Source organism: Phoxinus phoxinus (genome assembly GCF_949152265.1).
Source record: "Phoxinus phoxinus genome assembly, chromosome: 4".
NCBI classification, from domain to species: domain Eukaryota; kingdom Metazoa; phylum Chordata; class Actinopteri; order Cypriniformes; family Leuciscidae; genus Phoxinus; species Phoxinus phoxinus.
Window position 1 is genome coordinate 21137438 of NC_136879.1, and position 20792 is coordinate 21158229.

Genomic DNA, 20792 nt, shown 5'->3' on the forward strand with positions numbered 1-20792 from the left:
CTGTTTTCTCCATTTGTTGTAGTTGTGCCTCGCTCTTGCTTCAGCATCGGCTGTAGTAAGGATGAGGAGTGCCAGATGATGGGTTCCTTCCCCACCTGTGTGAAGAAACCAGTTGGAATGTGTTGGGCTATGGGCAACCCTCACTACAGCACATTTGACCAGCGTTATTTTGACTTTATGGGCACTTGCACTTATGTTGTCACCAGGAACTGTCAGAAAAATGACAGCCTTCCAGCTTTCGAAGTCTTGGCTAAAAACGAAAACCGTGGCGATATGAGAGTCTCCTATGTGGCACTTGTAATTGTGAATATTGGCGGTATCACCATCAGCATTGAAGGTTCCGATCCCGGGAAAGTCAGGGTAAACATTTGTATTTATTTGTTGCATGGTTTTATTACTAAAACTGCAACTGCAATATTGAAAGTATTGTCTCATGTGAGAATAATAGCTTAGACCTCATAACTATTAAGCCATTCATTTAAAAAAAAATTATCAGTATTTTTTCTTATTTTTATAAACATATCTAAACATCCTTATAATTATCAGTTTACTCAGTAAGAGATTAAGGGTTTAAGCATAAATCAAAACAAAAAAAATAGTGAGGCTTATGCTTAAAACCAGAAAAAAAATATCATTATTATTACAAAATATAATAATGTTATAATAATAGAGTATATCCATGTGCAATGTCTTTTTAAAACAGAAAAAAATAGGGTGGGACTTGTTTTATTGAATTGTTGTATCGTTGCTGTTAGCACACTTAAACACACTGTCACATTGCCGCTTAAACACTGAAATATTATATTTTTAAAAAGTACATTTTGATTTCATGGTTTCATATGTTCTAAAACATATTTTGAGAGAAAATGCTTACAGTCTAGAGCTTTTTTTATTGTAAAACAAAACAAAAATACTAACTGATCATTTTTTTGCAGTTTAATATACAAAAATTGGTTTTTATTTGTACAGATTGACCAAAGTGTGTGGAGCCTTCCTGTCATTCTTGATGATGTTGGAGTATCCATGTTCCAGTCCGGCAGCTTCATCACCATTCTTTTTTCTTTTGGGCTGAATGTGCAGTATGTCTATAATCACTATCTCATGGTCTCCATGCCCACTGCCTTCATGAACAAAGTCTGTGGCCTCTGTGGCAACTTCAATGGTGATCCCAATGATGATTTCACAATGCCTTCAAACACCCAGGCTCCCAATGCAACAGCGTTTGGCCAGAGTTGGAAAGTTCACAACTTGACATGGGATGAGGGCTGTAGAGATGACAATAGCGGCCATGAATGTGATGCTCAAGCACTTAAACAATGGGAGGGTGAAAACTACTGTGGACTCTTAATGAAGGGTCCATTCAGTCAATGTCATTCTGTTATCAATCCTGCTATTTACATTCAGAACTGCTTGTATGAAGTCTGTTTGGCAGATGGCCACAGAAACTACTTATGTAATGTCTTGGAGGTCTATTCGGGTGTATGTCAACATTTCGGGATACAACTGACCAACTGGAGAGAAGCAGCCAATTGTTGTGAGTAATAGTATGATAAGCATCTTGACTTGACATTGTTCAGCAAAATTGTGATATTTTATTTCCGATTGTGTCTTCAGCTTACCGATGCCCTGAAAACAGTCATTATGAATTTTGTGGTAGCGCTTGCCCTTTGACCTGCGGCCTCAGGGCTCATTTGAACTGCACTTTGCCCTGTGTCGAAACATGCGCTTGTGATCCTGGTTTTGTTCTGAATGGATCAAAATGTGTACACTCTGCCCAATGTGGCTGTTCCTACAATGGACGCTACGTTCCCGCTGGGGAGGCTTTCTGGGCGGATGATGCTTGCCAGCGGCTTTGTCGTTGCTCCACAGAAGGTGGACGACTAGAATGCCAAGATCGAGAATGTGAGGCTGGACAGCACTGCCAGCTGGTGAATGGCATTAGGGACTGTTATCCTGTCTCCCAAAGCACCTGTATGGCAGGGGGTGACCCCCACTACTACACCTTTGACAAGAAGTACTTCGACTTCCAGGTACTATTTTATTGACACACAAAAGAACTGTGCAGTTTTTTCTACATTATATATTTTCTGCATTGTGTGACAACTACAAATGTTCTTTTAAAACCTCTCTCTTCATGGTTTCTGTAGTGTACTAGGTATAAATAGTCATCGTGATTTTGCCAAGCAAGACATGATCCTGGATCAACATATTTTGTTTATCCTGGAACAACATTTCCGTCTGAAAATGTTGTCCTAATCCTATCCATACCCTTGAACCTAACCCTACCTATAACTTCTCACTAAGATCAGAGGGAAATGACAGGTGAATAACACTGATGTAGAAGCATCTAACGCTGGTTGTAAACCTAAACTTGACATTAACTCTAAACTTTTCCCTCAAATCTGATTGGTTGGTTTGAATGTTGTTCCAGGATTAACAAAGACGTTGATGCAGGAACATGTTGCACTTGGTGAAATATAGTTGTTGTTTTTCTCCCACATGTAACAAAAAAAATATATTTTCTTCTGCCTGAATATTTCCTGCATACTTAAAGTGTCCTGGAAAGACAACATAAAAAACTTAGCATGTAGTGTTAGATCAAAATGTCCATATGTTTGGATGAGTAGCGTACCCCTTGTGTAAAATGCTAGCATTATTATATTCTCCCTTCAGGGCAACTGTATATATCAGTTGGTTGGAGTTTGTGTCTCAGATCCTGGACTGGTCCCATTTGATGTGCTGGTGCAAAATGAATTTCGGGGAAGCAGAGCGGTGACGTTCACTAAGTTACTGGAGATCAAAGTATATAATATCAGCATTGTTATTGATAGAGAATACAGCAGTTTTGTTACCGTAAGTTCTAGTTACATGCATTAAACCTCTGGCAACAATTTTATCTTTCCAAATAGCTTGATGTTGTCATTTAATGAGAAATTTAAGCAAAATTGGATTCCTCTTTTAGGTCAATGGTGAGCTGTTGAACCTCCCTTTCAGTCTTATTGAAGGTCAGGTTTCAGTTTTCAGAAGTGGCTGGTCTGCTGTCGTTCAAACCTCTTTTGGTCTCAGAGTCACGTTTGATTGGAACAGCTTTGCCACCGTCACCATCCCCAGCACCTACATGGGTGCCGTCTGTGGCCTCTGTGGGAACTACAATGGAAATCCAGAAGATGATCTGACCGTCAGAGGAACAACATTACCTTCCTCAGGACCGGTGGAGTTTGGTGCCAGCTGGCTTGTAGCCAAGATCCCAGACTGTGTCCATGGCTGCACAGACAGTTGTCTAAATTGTGACCCGGCCAAAAAGAGTCTCTATAAAACGTCTGATTTCTGTGGGCCGCTGCGTGACCCACAGGGGCCTTTCAGGGACTGTCAAACCGGGCTGAACCCTGAACCATTTTTTGAGAATTGTGTTTACGATGTCTGTTTGTATAACGGAAGGAGAGATATACTGTGCCAGTCCATAACGGCATATGTATCTGCCTGTCAGGCGATGGGAAAGACCATCAGCCCCTGGAGAACTGCTAAATTCTGTGGTGAGACAAACACTGGCCGATTGTATCTAGATATATCTGAGAAACCATATACAGTGTTCATACATACACTAGAGTTTATGTAAGTCCCTACTGTACCAGTTCCATTCATCTCAACAAAGGCCAACAAATATAAAGCAGAGCTCAAAAACAAAACTGTTCAGGATAAAAGGGTGTTTTAATACATTCAAAAGAAGGGTATTAAGTTAATAATCAAATCTGACATGTAATCTAGTCTGATGGTTTTCAAAGAGTTTGGTGCCACAGACCTTATAGCGTTTTCATTGAAATGTTACTATGCTATTATACTATACTATTGTAATGAACCATTTAAAAATATCTATATTAACCAGTCACATGTCTGTCTCTTGTCAGGTGTTCAGTGTCCTGTTCACAGCCACTATGAGCTCTGTGGTTCTGGTTGTGAAGTCACATGTCATAGTTTGGCTCCTCCCACTGGCTGTCGTAGCCACTGTACGGAGGGCTGTGTGTGTGACCAGGGTTTCATCAGGAGTGGCGACCACTGCGTCCCCCTCTCTCAGTGTGGCTGTCTCTATGGCAAACGCTACTATTTGCTTTACCAACAGTTCTATCCTGGCAATAAATGTGAGGAGGTGTGCACATGCTCAGCGGATGGCCAGGTAAGTGGACACGCCAAAGTGATGTTTGGGGTAAAGGAGAGTATTCTACAGTTTTGACATTGTGTTTGTGATTGGATTTAATTTGTAGGGTTATAAAGTGCTTGTTATCTTAAGAAAGGGTTTAGAGGAGTCATATAACGAGAAATCTTTTTTTTTTTTATCTTTTGATATAATAAGAGTTCAGTCTTCCTCCCTAGTTTATTAAGTGTTTGGAATTAAGATTTATTAAACCAAAGTTGCAAACAAATTCAAAGCAAATTCAAGCAATAGCATGACAATAATAATGACATGAGCTGTTTAGCTTATGGCTGACCCTGCTTCTTTTGCATCTATGCATTTCAGATCATCTATTCAAAGACATCTCTCAAATCTTGCACAATACAAAAGACATGAATGCCCTGTGTTTGTTTCCACAGGTGGTCTGTAATAAGTTATCTTGTGGCCCCTATGAGAAGTGCGAGTTGATGGATGGCGTTCACAAATGCCAGCCAATCGGGAAGGCCATTTGTGAAGCTGCTGGAGACCCACACTATGTGTCCTTTGATGGGCAGCGCTTTGATTTCCAGGGCACCTGTACCTACGTCCTGTCCCAATCCTGTGGTCTGGAACAGACCAGCCTGACCCCTTTCTCCGTCCAGGTGGAGAATGAGAGATGGTGGCCCAATAGTATAGTCGCTGTTACCAAGCTAGTGGCCGTAACCGTCTACGGCAGCACCCTCGTCGTAAGACAAAACGAGCCCCAGATCTTGGTAAGTGGAGGTTTGTCTGCTTTTGTTCTTCAGAAGCTGCTCAATGAAGCTCCCTGCTGGTGATTTTTGAAACTTTTGTTGAATTGCTGTCAATGTAGACTCTAATACAACACTTTTCCCACAGGTCAATGGGGTTTTGACTAATGTACCGTACAGTTCAAACAGTTTAAATGGTTCCTTCGTCCAGGTCTATTTTGAAGGTAGTAACTACATCATCAAGACCGGCTTTGGCCTCCGGGTGACCTATGACCGGGTTTACAAAGTCACTGTTACCGTCCCTGGCAACTACCGTGGAAAAACCTGCGGGCTCTGCGGTAACTTTGACGGAGTCCCTTCCAATGACTTCCGCCTCCCAGGTGGCAATATTACACAGGACGTGAATGTATTCGGGAGAGCCTGGAAAGTGGATGTCCCTGGAGCGGTGTGTGGGGACGGATGTGAAAGCGGCACATGTGTGGACTGCGATCGCAGACTGAAAGCCATCTATGAGAAGCATCCCTACTGTGGAGTTCTGGTTGACCCCAACGGACCGTTTGCCGCCTGTCATGCTTTGCTGAACCCTTCAGCTTATCTGAACGACTGTGTCTTTGATACGTGCGCGTCTGGTGGAAACAGCAAGGTAGTTTGCGACAGTGTGGCGAGATACGCTTTTATTTGCCGTGCAGCCGGAGTCGTTATCCAAAAATGGAGGACAGACTCTTTCTGCCGTAAGTTTGTTCTTCTGGAGATTTTATGATTTCTAATTTCATAATTAATCTAATATCACAGCAAAACAAAGGGATTATGTCTCATACAGCTAAACAACTTTTTTTTTACCAAAACATTTTATTGTAAATGTGCATAGTTGAAATGCACTACTGTTCAAAATATGAGGTCGAAAAGCCCAGAAAGAATTACTTTTATTCAGCAAAGACACACTAAATTCACATTAAAAAAATTACATGTCAAAATTGATAAAGATAGTAGGCAGTTATTTTTAATTGTAATAATTTTTCACAATTTGACTGTTTTTATTGTATTTTTAACCAAATAAATGAAGCCTTGGTGAAAAGACTTCCTTAAATTGAAGAATTAAAAAAACATGGGGCTAGACATGCATTCTTGACATTCTTGCTGAAAGGCAATTTTAAAATGTATAAAACTATTTTAATAAATATACTTTTATATTTTATTATTTAATATAAAATATGGCCAAAATATTCCCAGAAAAATATTCAAAATTTAAATATAAAATTTCCCATTTTTAATTACTTATTTATAAATATATTATAATTACTTGTCATGTCATGTCTGGGACCCTCTGTTAATCGGTAGATATTGGCATATTGTGGACTTAATTGTAATATTTAGTTGTAACTATTAGTCACAGTCTGAAATTTAAACCAGTGTCTTTGCTGTTTTATCATAAGTTTATTTTCTCGTCCAATCATGTAATTTATTTCTTAATCATTGTCTTCCAGCAATGCCGTGTCCAGCTCGCAGTCATTATGAGCTGTGTGCAGACGTCTGCTCTGCTGCCTGTCCTGGGATCACTACAATCCATTGTCCTCAAACCTGCACAGAGGGCTGCGCTTGTGACAATGGTTATCTTTTTGATGGCCAACAGTGTGTTGAACACCAGCAATGCGGCTGCTATGAGCTGGGACGCACGTTTAAGGTGATGACTGTTAGTCAATGCGCACATATTAGCTGTAACTTCTCTTTCTTGTCTTGCATATGACCGAGTTTGTTTTTTAGGCTGGGGAGGTGGTTTACCTGAACCAGTGTGAGCAGAAGTGTCAATGTGATCCGGGCAAGGGACTGTCCTGTGAGAGAGTCAACTGTCCTAATGACACACAGTGTTTACTGAGAGCGGGAGTGTGGGCCTGTTATCACCCAGGTCAAGATAAATGTCCTTTTATTCATTTTCTTTCAATGAATCAGTAAAAGATGTTATTTTTTGGTTTTGAGTATATTGTTTATTACAAATATGCAGTGTTGGGGGTAACGAGTTACAAAATAACGGATTACAGTAACGATATTACTTTTTTGGGTAACGAAGTAAAGTAACGCATTACACTAAAAATATCAGTAACTATATTACTTTACTAGACTATAGGAACGCGCTTTCCTGCGTTACCCAAGCCGTGTTTTCATGTGTGTAAAGCTCTGATCTGTCGAAGTGGTGCGTGCACGCCTGTGTGTGTGTGCTTGCCTGGGCACCGTTGCCATAGAGATCGATTTGAGTGACGTAGCTGCTGGTGCGAAGGACAGAGAGGAATGGAGATGGAGACGGAGACGCGAGTTTCGGCCAGTGGCGATATTCACATTACTTTCAGTTTTTTTGCCCGAAAGGACAAAAATATTTGCCAGAAATTCACTCTATGCCCTGGCAGGCAAGTACTGGCCATCGGGACTACCGGGAGATTCACGGCTTTTTGGGCCGATCCGATGCATCTAAAACTTTTTTGTTCGTTTGTCTTAACGGCTCATAAAACTCGTACATCGGCGGCCCATTCGTTTTGTTTTGCTTAATTGGCGGCGCTGGGTAAGTGCTGGTGTAATGCATTGGTTAAAAATAGTCAGCGTTAGTTTTTTTTCTGACAGACCGGCCCATGAAACACGTAGATTGGCCCATTGGTTATTTTCTTGATTGACACTGGATTGGCCCAATCACATCTTTAAACGCCTCCCCCTTTGGGCTTTGAGCGAGCGTGCAGTGTCAGTGTATCGGTCAAAATCTCTTATATACGGTCTATGGTCAAAATACAGATGGAGAAGAAAGTTTCAGTTTTGCAGTTTCCGTCAAAATAAAATATAATGTTTATCTCTGTCCAGCCCTGATCATGTGTCTACCACCACGGACATAATCCTGTTGTTTGTAGATTTTACAGTGAGGCATATTTCTTTGTGCAGAGAGGGATATTGTTATTTTATATGGTTTTACATGCCATTTTTATAGGCTACATTTATAAACACTATGCGGACATGCAGGCTAAGTGATGATAGGGCTATGATGTTTGTCCATGTATCTACACGGTAAATTAAGAAACGGGAAAGTAAAGTAATAAGTAGTGAAGTTACTTTTCAAATGCAGTAACTAGTAAAGTAATCTCATTACAATTTACAGAAGTAACTAGTAACTAGTAACTAGTTACTTTTTTTGAGTAACTACCCCAACACTGCAAATATGCAAATTACAGGGAAAATGCAGGCAAACAGCTTCTGTAGTGTATTATTAAATAGCAGCTTTTTTGTGTGTTTCTTCTCGCTGTTTCTGCCTACAGATCCATGTCAAGACGAACACTGTCGAGAGAAAGAGACCTGCCGTTTTGAACGTGGGAAGGCCGTGTGTGTGCCTCTGTACAACAGCACCTGCTGGGCGTGGGGCGATCCGCACTTCCACACCTTTGATGGATATGAATATGACTTCCAGGGCACCTGCAGATACGTCTTGTCTAAGACCTGTGGGAATCTGAGCGGACTGGTGCCCTTCTCTGTGACACAGAGCAATGAAAACCGTGGCGACCCTGATGTGTCTTATGTGCGGGAGGTGGAGGTTATTGTATATGGCAACACTCTTACCGTGGTGAACCATCATAAGGGACTGATCATGGTAATGAGTCAACTTTACTTCAAAACATAATAAAACAAGGGCAAGGCATGAAACTCAAAACACAGAACAAGAACCTGGACAACAACATGAAACATTCAATACTAGACAAAGACACAGGGCAAACATAAGGGCTTAAATACACCACAAGACAAGGGACACCTGTGAACAATTAAACAATGAACCAATGACAACATGACATAACAGACAAGGGAACACATGACAGGATCACATGACTAGAACAGGGGATCACATGACTAGAACAGGGGATCACATGACAGACAAGAACCAGGAACAAAACCCAAACCATGACAACTTCTATGATCCTGTTAAACAGACCCCAAAACACCCATTGACCGTCAACTATATCCAAACCACGTTATAAATAAATAATGGAAACCGTTTTTAAATTTTATTTTAATATTTTTGAAATGTCATAGATGTTTATTTTTCCAAGAATATCAAGCTATTTTGTACATATTTTAAAAAGAGAATATATGAAGTAATTTGTTTTGAACATTGGAAGTTTAAACAAAATATTTTTAATCATTTGGAAATTATATTTAATTTTGACTATGCTGTTAATACTTGTATTTGTCAAAGATTATGTTGATTTTTTTCCCCTGTGTTGAACATAGCTGTTTTGTTTAAATATTAGAATACTTTCCCACAAAAATAATCATAATCAGGAATCATATTTTTTTTTAATCATACTAAAAAACTTATTTTAGAATAGAATAAAATAGAATAGAATACATATTTTTTGTTAACCGGGGTGGAAATGTGTCTTTGGCCATCCAAAACACAGAACAACAACTTAAGAAACAATCAGGCAGTAATAAAACAATATAATATTAAAGTAATAAAACAGTAATTAAAAATCATATTCTCTTTAATGATTCTGATTTCTTCTGTCAGGTGGATGGTTTGGTGTATAATCTTCCACTTGATCTTCATGATGGCCGTGTGAGGGTGCGAGAGAGTGGCAATGCTGCGCTATTGGAAACTGATTTTGGTCTGCGCGTCTCTTACGACTGGAACTCAAGGGTTGACCTGAAGCTGCCTAGTAGTTACTATGGAGCTGTGTGTGGCCTGTGTGGAAATTTCAATGGGAATGCTGGAGATGAGCTGAGACACCCTGCTGGAAACCTTCTGCCAAGTGTGTACCAGTGGGCAAAGAGCTGGAGAGCAGAAGACAATGTCACATCTGCATGTCATGATGGCTGTGAGACCGGCTGCCCTGTTTGCTCTCCTGACATACGTGCCCTGTATGAAACAGACGCTTTCTGTGGTGTCCTTACTTCTACAGGTGTGAGTGTCTTTAGTGCATGTCATGCTAAAGTGAACCCACAGGCCTTCCAGCAAAGCTGTGTGTTCGACCTGTGCTTCAGTAACGGAGAACGAGGAATTCTCTGTCAGGCTCTGGAGACCTACGTCGCTCTGTGTCGTCAAGAGGGCGTCGTTATTAAAGATTGGAGAGAGAAATTGAATTGCTGTAAGTTTTCATAAGCACTCATAAGGCACACGTTTGTATACTTAGTCACCATGAAATGAAAATTATACATTTTTCATTAATTTTTCAATGGAATATCAGTGTTTATTGTAAATAATACATCTGTGCACATCATTATTTTTGATTAATTTCCATCTTGTAACGACGTTTCTGATGACGTGTTTGTCGGCGAATAAACAACAATCCAATTAATTTCTGATGGACAAAAGTCAAGGCCCGCCCTAGTTGTTCAAGAAGCCATTCTACTCAGATATACGTGACAATGGGGAAGAAAAGACTATCACAACTTCCATTGTATGCTGACTTTAACAACCCTCTACAGTGCAAGTAAATCTCACACTAGGCGACTAAATGTCTATTCAGCTGATTGGTTGCTGTTGCATCAGCGTCCAATCAGCTGCAGCTCAACATTCAAACAAATACCGGGTGACAGAGTTGTCATGACAGAATTAGTATTATTGTTATTTTTTTACAGACATACTGAATTACCAATAATGTGTCAAGCATCACTAACAGCCCATAAGATCTTTTAAAAAAATGCTTTGATTTACTTTTGTTTTGTTAAAAGTTTAGTTGTTATGCTTTCAAATCAGTCTTTAAACCAAAAAATGAGCATTCCAATTCAATTCAATTCAATTCAAGTTTATTTGTATAGCGCTTTTCACAATACATATTGTTTCAAAGCAGCTTTACAGAAAATGCATTTCAAAAATATACATACAAAAATACAGTTAGTTAATCATAAAATTTAGGGCATAACATATCGCCGGCGTTGGGTCGTCTCTTCACAGGCGTCGAGTCGTCTCATCACAGGCGTTGGGGCATCTGAAGTCTCCATGAGAGGCTGGATACATAACTGGAGCTGACAAACTCTATTTGAGTTATCTCGGGACAGGCGTCCCGAGATAACAACAAAAAAGGCAGATGGGAAATAATTAGCGTAGCTGCTGTTCATAATATGAATGCATTTGATCTGATTTAACTGTAATATAAAAGGTATGAGATGCATTATGTGAATACTTGGCTAAAGAGATGCGTCTTTAATCTAGTTTTAAACTGGGAGAGCGAGTCTGAACCTCGGACAATATCAGGAAGGCTATTCCAGAGTTTAGGTGCTAGATGTGAAAAACCCCTCCCTCCTTTAGTGGACTTAGTTATCCTAGGTACGACCAGAAGCCTCGAATTTAGCGATCTTAAAGAGCGCGATGGATTATATGGCGATAGAAGATCTCTTAAATACACAGGAGCTAAACCATTTAGGGCTTTATAGGTCAGTAACAATACTTTGTAATTGATACGGAACTTAATAGGTAACCAGTGTAGAGATGATAAAATTGGTGTTATAATATGATCATATTTTCTTGACCTAGTAAGAACTCTAGCAGCTGCATTTTGGACTAACTGTAGCTTGTTTACAGAGGATGCAGGACAACCAGCTAATAAAGCATTACAGTAATCTAGTCTCGAGGTCATGAATGCATGAACTAACTTTTCTGCATCAGAAACTGATAGCATATTACGTAGCTTAGCAATGTTTCTAAGGTGGAAAAAGGCTGTTCTTGTTACATTTGAAATATGATTTTCAAAAGACAAGTTGCGGTCTAGTATAACACCCAGGTCTTTTACTGTAGAGGATAAAGTAACAGGACATCCATCTAGATTAAGGTTGTATTGTAAGAGGTTTTGTGGGCAGTTTTTTGGACCAATCAGTAATACCTCCGTTTTATCTGAATTTAATAGAAGAAAATTACACGTCATCCAATATTTTATATCTTTAACACACTCTGTCATTTTAGATAATTTAGTGTTATCATCTGGTCTTGATGAAATATATAATTGAGTGTCATCAGCATAACAGTGGAAACTTATTCCATGTTTTCTTATAATATTACCAAGTGGCAGCATATAAATTGAGAATAGCAGGGGGCCTAATACAGATCCCTGCGGCACTCCATAATTTACTGACGTTATCTTTGATTTTTCCCCATTTAAATGGACAAAATGGTAACGGTCTGATAGGTACGATCTAAACCAGCTTAATGCCTGTCCCTGAACACCAGTGTGCTGCTATGTGCATTCCAGTGGTGATTCTGTCAAGTTGTGCATAGATGTTTGCTTAACTTTAACCATGAACCTCTTCTTGTTCTTCAACAGCCATGAGCTGCCCGCCTAACAGTCATTATGAGGCCTGTGCTTCTCCGTGTCCAGTAACGTGTCCGTACCCAGATCAGCAGCGTTCTTGCACTGACACCTGTGTGGAAGCTTGTGTTTGTGACAGCGGTCTTGTCCTCAGTGCTGGCGCTTGTGTGCCCACAAATCAATGTGGCTGTTCTTTCGAAGGCGCCTACTACCAAAAAGGCCAAACGTTCTGGGCTGATGATCAATGTCATCGGCTGTGCGAGTGTGACCGTAACTTGAGAGTCGTGGTGTGTCGTGAATCTTCCTGCGCCTCTGGTGAGAGCTGCTCAGTGGTTAATGGAAGACGCAGCTGTCGGCCAATGAGCTCTGCCGTATGTGTAGCGTCAGGAGACCCACATTACCGCACGTTCGACGGACTCCGTTTTGACTTCCAGGGCACGTGTGTGTATCAGTTGGCGGCCCTGTGCATTGATAAAGAGGGTCTTGTACCTTTTAATGTGACCATTCAGAATGAACATCGTTGGAGGAGAGCAGTGAGCTTCACTAAAACTGTCAATGTGTCTGTGAATGGATTCACCATCACGATGACCAGAGAACATCCGTATAAAATACTGGTGAGTATGCAATATAGACTTACACACCTTATACACTAGTTTGGTTGAGAACCGTTCTTGTTTAGAATTAGTTTCATTAAAAAAAAAACTGGTTTTATCAATGATTCACTCACTTGCATTCAGAGCATTTTAGCATTTTTTGCTTCTTCTTTTTTTTTGCAAGACGGTTAATAATTAATATTATTATTTTTTCGCACTGATGAATTAAATCACAAAACAGACTAGTAAAACCCTAACCCTAACCCAACGCATTCTCATCCTTGGGCGTCATATACTGACGCTTTTGACAAATCGTCCACATCCAACGCACATGGCACCCTTTAGCGTCAATATGAGACGCACAGAGCTTTGTTCGGTTATGGTTGGGTTTAGGTCTGGGGTAGGGTTAGGGTTAGACCGCTAGGAGGTGCCTTCTGGCCCATATCTATCTGCGGCTCATATTGACGCTAAAGGGTGCCATGTGCGTTGGAAGTAGACGATTTGTCAAAAGCGTCAGTATATGACGCCTTGAGACAAATGACACTGAGTTCTTTTTGTGAATCAAATCTAAACAGAACAACCAGAAGTCAAATCCCCAAGTGTAGTGCGTTTCACAAATAAAGGACTCTGATCTGGTTTGTTTCAGTGTATCGAATCCATACAACCCAAACAATGCGGTTCAATTCTTTGACTTTGATTCATAATTAGTCGATCAAAAACATTCAGTGTAGACCATACAATCCCTTCTGAGCTTGTTGATTCTAGTTATATAGCTCTGCGTTATATTGCAGTTCAAGCTAAAATTAGACAAAGATGAGTTTCGTCAGTAGTATTTTATACAAATTATGAAATATGATACCATATTTTTTATTTGTTTAGCATTTTTATAAAATATAAAAGGCCAATTATTGTATTTCTCCAATGTGAAAAGTCATTAAAATGTCTGTATAAACAACAAAGATTTGTTTTATAGATTTGTTAATGATTTATTTAATCCAATTAATTTGCAGTTTTTTTTCCTAAATATTTTTGCTTCAAAAATAGTAAAGTATCATTAATAGATCTGTTTGAATTGGAACTGGAATTGGTTCTCTGGTCTACACACTATTCAAACAGTTTTAACAATTCAAAAATAAATAATAAATCACTTTTGTGATGGTAACCAAATGTGTTTTATTCTCTCTTTAGGTTGATGGCCAGTTAGCAGAACTTCCCTTTTCGATGCGAGATGTGTTTGTATTTTATTATATATGTGGTAACACTGCTGTGTTGAAGACAAACTTTGGTCTCCAGGTGACCTTTGACTGGTCCAGTGTGGCTAAGGTCACTTTGCCTAACAATTACAGCGGTGCGGTGTGCGGCCTTTGTGGGAACTTCAATGGTGTTGTTCAGGATGACCTTGCAATGCGCAATGGTATGATGGCACCCAATGCCAGTAGTCTGGGACAGAGCTGGCAGGTTGCCGCAACACCTGAATGTTTGTCAGATGGTTGCCTTGGCACTGGATGCTCAACCTGCCCTGCGACCCAGAGGGAGAACGCCCGGCGCTATTGTGAGATCATCACAAAACAGACAGGACCTTTCAGAGAATGTCACGCCCAGATTGATCCTGGATCTTATCTAGAGGATTGCATATTCGACACCTGCAACTTCGAAGGACATCAGGCTGTGTTGTGTGACGCGGTGGCAGTCTATGCTTCTGCATGTCAGAGTCAAAGTGTCACAATTCACCCGTGGAGAAATGCTACTTTCTGTCGTAAGTAATTGTCTATAAGTGCCCCTATTTATGCTATTGTAAAGGTTAATTAAAGGTTGGAGGTCTCCAACAATAGGTTTACATGCATCAAAGGTCAAAAAACACTTTAATTTTCTTATAATATACATTGGAGTCTGAAAACAGTTTGTTTGAAGATTCAGTCTCTTTAAACCCTTCCTTACCGAGAGCCTACTCTGCTCTGATTGGCCAGACTGCCCAATCTGTTTTGATTGATGCAGCTTACAGCGCATGTTTTTCCATATCAATTCCTCATCCTTGCGTGCAAAAAAAAAACGATTTGCAGCGCTGAAAACAGCGTATTCTCGGCATGTCGGCAACGCGGACCAAACTCTTCCAGTCTCTGCTACAGCTACAGTGTTTGAGGGCGGGTCAGAGTAGATGTTCACAGGGCAGTCAATGAAGACTATAGGTGGGCATTAATGCAAATTTGTTAGATTGTTACATAGGTATGTAACAGGAAGTGAAACTGGAAATGCTGATGACTCGTTTCAGCAGTTCAGAGTCGATTCTTTCATATAAGAGACCTTCATTTGTTACTTTGATCTATGAAACTTTGCAGACCTTTTACATTACCAAACAGCTATAGTACACACTACATGTAAGATAATAATAGAGGGAAAAGCATAATAAGGGCACTTTAATATGTGTGTTTGATGAAAGGGGAATGAAAAATGAAACCGTTTAAATATCTGAGCTCGAATCAGTGTTATTCTTGTCAACAAAATGACTGCCAAACGTTTAACGATGTTCTTTTATTTTTATATTTGTATGTGCTTTTGTCATTTTCAGTAGTTTTTTTATTGCTATAGTTTTTATTTATATTGCACTTTTAGTAATAGTACTAAAGCTTTTTTTTTTTAGTTTGTTGCCAAAGACAAAGTTAATTGTCAATATTTTTCAAAATATCTTTTCATAAAGGTTTGGAACGACATGAGGGGAAAGTAAATTTCATTTTTGTGTGAACTAAGTTTTTCATCTAATTTATACATTTTATTTAAATGACCAAAAACGATTTTTAATAGTTTTAGTGAACATGTATGCATAATCCAAAAGGCGACTTACATTGCATTTAAGGTACACATTTGATCAGTTCTTGCTTTTCTCTGGGAATCAAATCCCTGACCTTGGTGTTGCTACAGTATCACCATGCTCTAATGTTAACAATTACAATAATGATCAAAATACAAAAACTGACTGAAATAAAAATGAACAATGTCTCCAATCACAGCTCCGTCCTGCCCACCCAACAGCCACCACAACCCCTGTGCCCCAGGCTGTCCCGAGACCTGTGTTCCTCTCTCTGAGCTCAACTGCAGCGGACCCTGTGCTGAGGCCTGCCAGTGTGATCAGGGATACATCTTGAGCGGCCAAACCTGTGTGCCACAAGCAGAATGTGGCTGCTTCTATCAGGGACGTTATCACAAGAAACACCAGATGTTTTACGTGCATGAGCAGTGCTTGGAGCTCTGCAGGTGTGGGGAAAATGGAACCGTTTCCTGTCAGACATCAAGTTGTGGCCCAGGGGAAGCTTGCAGGGTGGTGAATGGAGTATTAGGATGCCACCCTGACGGTTACGGAAGATGTATCGCCACTGGTGACCCTCACTATTTTTCTTTCGACGGTAGGAGGTTTGACTTTCAAGGCGCATGCGCTTATACACTCGCTAAAGTATGTGATCGGAACAGAGGGCGGCTGGTGGATTTTTCTGTTTACACCAAGAATGAGCAAATTGGAAACATAGGAGTTTCTGTCATCAAGAACTTGACTGTGAACGTCTACAACTTGACAATTAGCATCAGACGAGGTGAACGCTGGAGAGTCATCGTAAGTGTTCATCTTTGGCCTCAGTAAGAAATTACTTTTATTCAGCAAGTATGCATTATACTGATGTTTTAAAAGATTTCGGTTTTAATTAAAAGCTTTCTATTAATCAAAGAATATATATATATATATATATATATATATGTATCACAGTTTCCACAAATAAGATATAAAGCAGCTCTAACGTTTTCAACATTGACAATAAGAATAAATTATTTTTGAGCAGCATATTAGCATATCAGAATGATTTCTGAAGGATCATGTGTCATATTTGCCATCACAGGAATAAATTACATTTACAATATATTAAAATAGTTATTTCAAATTGTAATAATATTGCACAATATTACAGTTTTAACTATATTTTTGATTAAATAAGCAAGAGGCAATCTTACTGTACCAATCTCAAACTTTTGAACACTAATGTATACACCACTGTTTAAAATAATGCATATATGTAAAAAATTAAGATACATTATAAAAAAAGTATTAATAAGTAAGCAATATGAAAGAAACTACTAATAGAAAATAAAATACATAATGTGCTGATGGTTGATTTATTTCTACTTATTAAAAATTAAGCTGAAATCATGTTTGCTGTTGGTTCTCTTCGACAGGTAAATGACGAGTTTGTGAACCTCCCTACATCGCTTGGCCATCAAGTCACCATTAACCAGGTTGGTTTCACTGTCGTAGTGCAAACTGATTTCGGCTTGAGAGTTCTGTATGACGCCGGTTACCATGCGGAAGTCCATGTACCCTCAAACTATCAAAGCAGCATGTGTGGTCTGTGTGGCAACTACAATGGCAACCCAGCCGATGACTTCTTGTTTCCCAATGGGACCCAAAGCTCCAGTGTAGATGTGTTCGGACAGGCGTGGGCAATGCCGGCAACTGGTGTTCAGTGTGGAGATTCCCAGAAGCAGTGCAAACAGACCGAAGCCGAGAGATACCGCAGAGAAGATGCCTGTGGCCTTATGGCAACTGCCGCTGGTCCCTTCAGTGCATGTCATGCTTGGGTGAATCCTCAGCAACATGTGATTAACTGTGTATTTGACATGTGTATAATGGATGGAGACAGGGCCATGCTATGTCATAATCTTCAGGCGTATGCCATTATCTGCCAACAAGCAGGGATACCAATCATGCCATGGAGAAATAGTTCATTTTGCTGTAAGTTTGTAAAGCTAAAACTATTTTTCTTTGTACCTCTTTATTTAAGCTTTGTATCATATTCAATTTGTTATACATATATATAACCAGTGTTGGGAAAGTTACTTTTCAAAGTAATGCGTTACAAAATTGCGTTAATCCCTAAAAAGTACCTAATTGCGTTACTTAGTTACTTTTTTATGGAAAGTAATGCATTACACTACTTTTGTGTTACATTTCCTGACTTTTTTCTGACATATTTAATTTCTGCAGGTTTGCGTAATATTCTGAGTTTGCATTTGACTGTTTTTGTTCCTTTTGAGGAATACTGAATCTGTTTTTGTGCAAGTGAAATTAATAAATAATGCTCACATTTAGTCTAGAACTACAATAATCATCATCTTTACACAGTGCAAACAACACCTCTGCACTTACTTTCTGCCAGTCAATACATGGGAAAACAAAGTAACTTGCATTACTTATTTGAAAAAGTAACTTTTTTTAAAGATATATTGTCATAAATTTGAAAAAAAGCAATCTGAACTGATCTGAATATAGCTTGAATTACTTGTAATTCATTACCCCAACACCCCAACTATATAAATAAAGTACCTTTCAAAGGTTTTTGAAGGAAAAAAAAAACTTTCAATCTGTAAGGAGGCATTAAAAGTGACAGTAAATAGATTTATAATGCTACAAAATATTTATATTTCAATTAAATGCTGTTCTTTTGAACTTTCTATTCATCTAAGAATCCTGAAAAATGTTTGTGAAGCAGCACAGCTGTTTTCAACATTGATAATAATAAGAAATGTTTCTTGTGCACCAAATTTGCATATTAAAATTATTTCTGAAGGATCATGTGACTTCTTTACAAAACAGTCAAAAAATATACCTTTTTCCAACTCTAAACTTTAGTGTATATGTAACCTCTAATATAATGCATTTTATTAATATATATCTGTGCATTTTCTTTCTTTAAGCGGCCGATTGTCCAGCTAACAGTCACTATGTACAGTGCTCTAATAACTGTGCCAACACCTGTGCCAGCCTTAGTGGGTCCTACAGCTGCCCAAATATTTGCATGGAAGGCTGTCAGTGTGATGAAGGTTTGCTCTTGGATGGTGATAAGTGTGTGTCCGTGGGAGACTGCGGATGTGTCCATAATGGCAAATACCTAAAGGTGGGATTTATTGCTTAACTTAAATCCATCAATGATCGTTTCTGTCTGATAGGAGCTGCTTATTCCCTTTCTTTTACAAACCTTTGTCACAGATTCAATGATTCTCCAAATTAACTGCCAGCCATTTTAATGTCTTTTTAGAAATATTTAAATAAATCCATTGTTCAGTGTGTTTTGATTAACTCGAAACATTGTTCAATCTGACGTGCAATTTCTGCAGAATAATGATAATATCATCCTACTTGAAGTTGTCTGTTTATATTAAACTGAGATAATAAAATGTATTTAAACACACACACATTTATATATTGCATTTCAATAATAAATGTGATGGTGCAGGGAACTATGGGTAAGCTTTTTCTCTGCTCTGTCCTCTTAGGTTGGCGAAGTCTCAGTGACTGACACCTGCGACATGAAGTGTGTGTGTCATTCCGCGGGGGTGCTGGAGTGTGTGAAACAAGCCTGTGCCAGAGGAGACATCTGTGATGTTCAGGGTGGCAAACGAGATTGTTACCCTGGTCAAGGCCACTGTGTATTTGATGCAGATGACCAGTTGCAGTCATTTGATGGTGTAAAGGGGGCGGTTGGCCGGCCAGGAGCCTTTCAAATGGCTTTCTTATGTGATCAAGAGTCTCTAGACTGGTTCCGTGTGGTGTTAGATGCACTTGCATGTGCCAGGAATGATCCTGGTAAAGTGACAATGGTCCACGTCTTCTTCCAGGACATGATCATCACAGTCAACAATCGTCGGCACAGCTGGGTCAGTGGAATATGTTTTTAAAGATTATAAATATAGCATTATTTTTTGTGCTCTTAAAATATTTGATTCAAAAAAAAATAAAAAGTGCTGGTGACAGAGAAACTGTTGAGAAAATATTTATCTTATTGAAATAGGTGAATGGAAAGAAGGTCTCATATCCCTTTATGCCTGAAGAGGGGTTGTCAGTCTCATACAGAAATGAGGCCGTGGTCATTGAGAAGATGTCTACCATGAGACTGACTTACTCTGTCACTGGAGGGGTCGTGTTATCCGTAAACAGAGACCTGGCAGACAAAGTTTGTGGCGCTTGTGGCAACTTTAATGGAGACACTGCAGATGATATGAGAACTTCTGATGGGAGAAACTCCACTATGATGTCTCTGGTTGTATCATCCTGGCAGGCTGAAGACTTCTTTTCATGGTAAGTACTTTACGTATAATTTTTGACAATAACAAAATGTGCTAGTTTTGTCAATGGACATTGTAAAACAAACACATCACATTCTTCAAATGTAATGTCAATGGCTAACCTGTTACTCCTCTTATGCTTTCATTACAGTGATGTGTAACAAACCTGGGCAAGATTGTGTTACCACAGAGACTTATAATAGAGACATTGTAAATTGTATTTAATTGCACATTGGGTTTTTAGAATGATGCTTTGGTGTAAACTGAATGATTTCTACATACTCTATAGTCTAATCGTATTTCTGCACATGATTTAAGATTATGCACATTAAAATACACGTCTGAAATCTACCTTCAAAATTGTGATTGTTTTTCATATTTCTTTTCATCTTGATTAAAAAGATATGTACAGAAAGCCCCGGTAGATGGCAGCAACCAACAATTCCTTACTTGAACGTCTTTTTTTCCATTTTTCCCCCCCACACCTTTCTAAACATAGCTTGACAAGCCATACCCACACCAAGATGTTGGGTCAGGGAACACACCATTGGCAGGGCTCAATCCGACCGGTGGGATAAATGGTTGTCTTTCAAATTCCCTTTGCACGCAATAGCATAGCGCTACACCAAGAAGGTGACGTAGTCAGAGAAAGAATGACTTCAGTGCCGTTCTTTGTTCTTTTCTCAAAGCTTAACTCCAAGTCCTCCAAAGTTGCGGCCAAAGCCGATTTGAAAGACCGCTGTTCGCCACGCCAGCAGCGCCAGCCATCTTCTATGTTTTTCGAGTAGCAGGAAATTCACACGGAACCATCGCAACTCTGCCGTCATTATGTTAAGCCCGCCCACCGACTCTATACATGATGTGATTGGCCTGACTAGAGTTTGTTTTTTCCAGCTCGCCAATGGAGAGTTGCTAGACGACAGTGGCTGCAAAA

General features: G+C 39.4%; 1 protein-coding gene across 1 annotated transcript; it reads left to right on the plus strand.

Annotated features, from left to right (window-relative positions):
* Positions 1 to 1973: 1973 nt before the first annotated feature.
* Positions 1974 to 20214, plus strand: fcgbp (Fc gamma binding protein; the record flags this gene model as incomplete). The annotated part of the gene is made up of 18 exons (XM_079610796.1): positions 1974 to 2030; positions 2674 to 2853; positions 2963 to 3533; positions 3906 to 4171; positions 4588 to 4920; positions 5045 to 5627; positions 6381 to 6577; positions 6658 to 6799; positions 8187 to 8515; positions 9431 to 10007; positions 12180 to 12778; positions 13946 to 14513; positions 15763 to 16358; positions 16973 to 17528; positions 18491 to 18690; positions 19070 to 19450; positions 19585 to 19871; positions 20010 to 20214. The coding sequence occupies 18 exons, from the start codon at positions 1974 to 1976 to the stop codon at positions 20017 to 20019; spliced, it is 6432 nt and encodes a 2143-aa protein (XP_079466922.1). The 3' UTR covers positions 20020 to 20214.
* Positions 20215 to 20792: the final 578 nt, after the last annotated feature.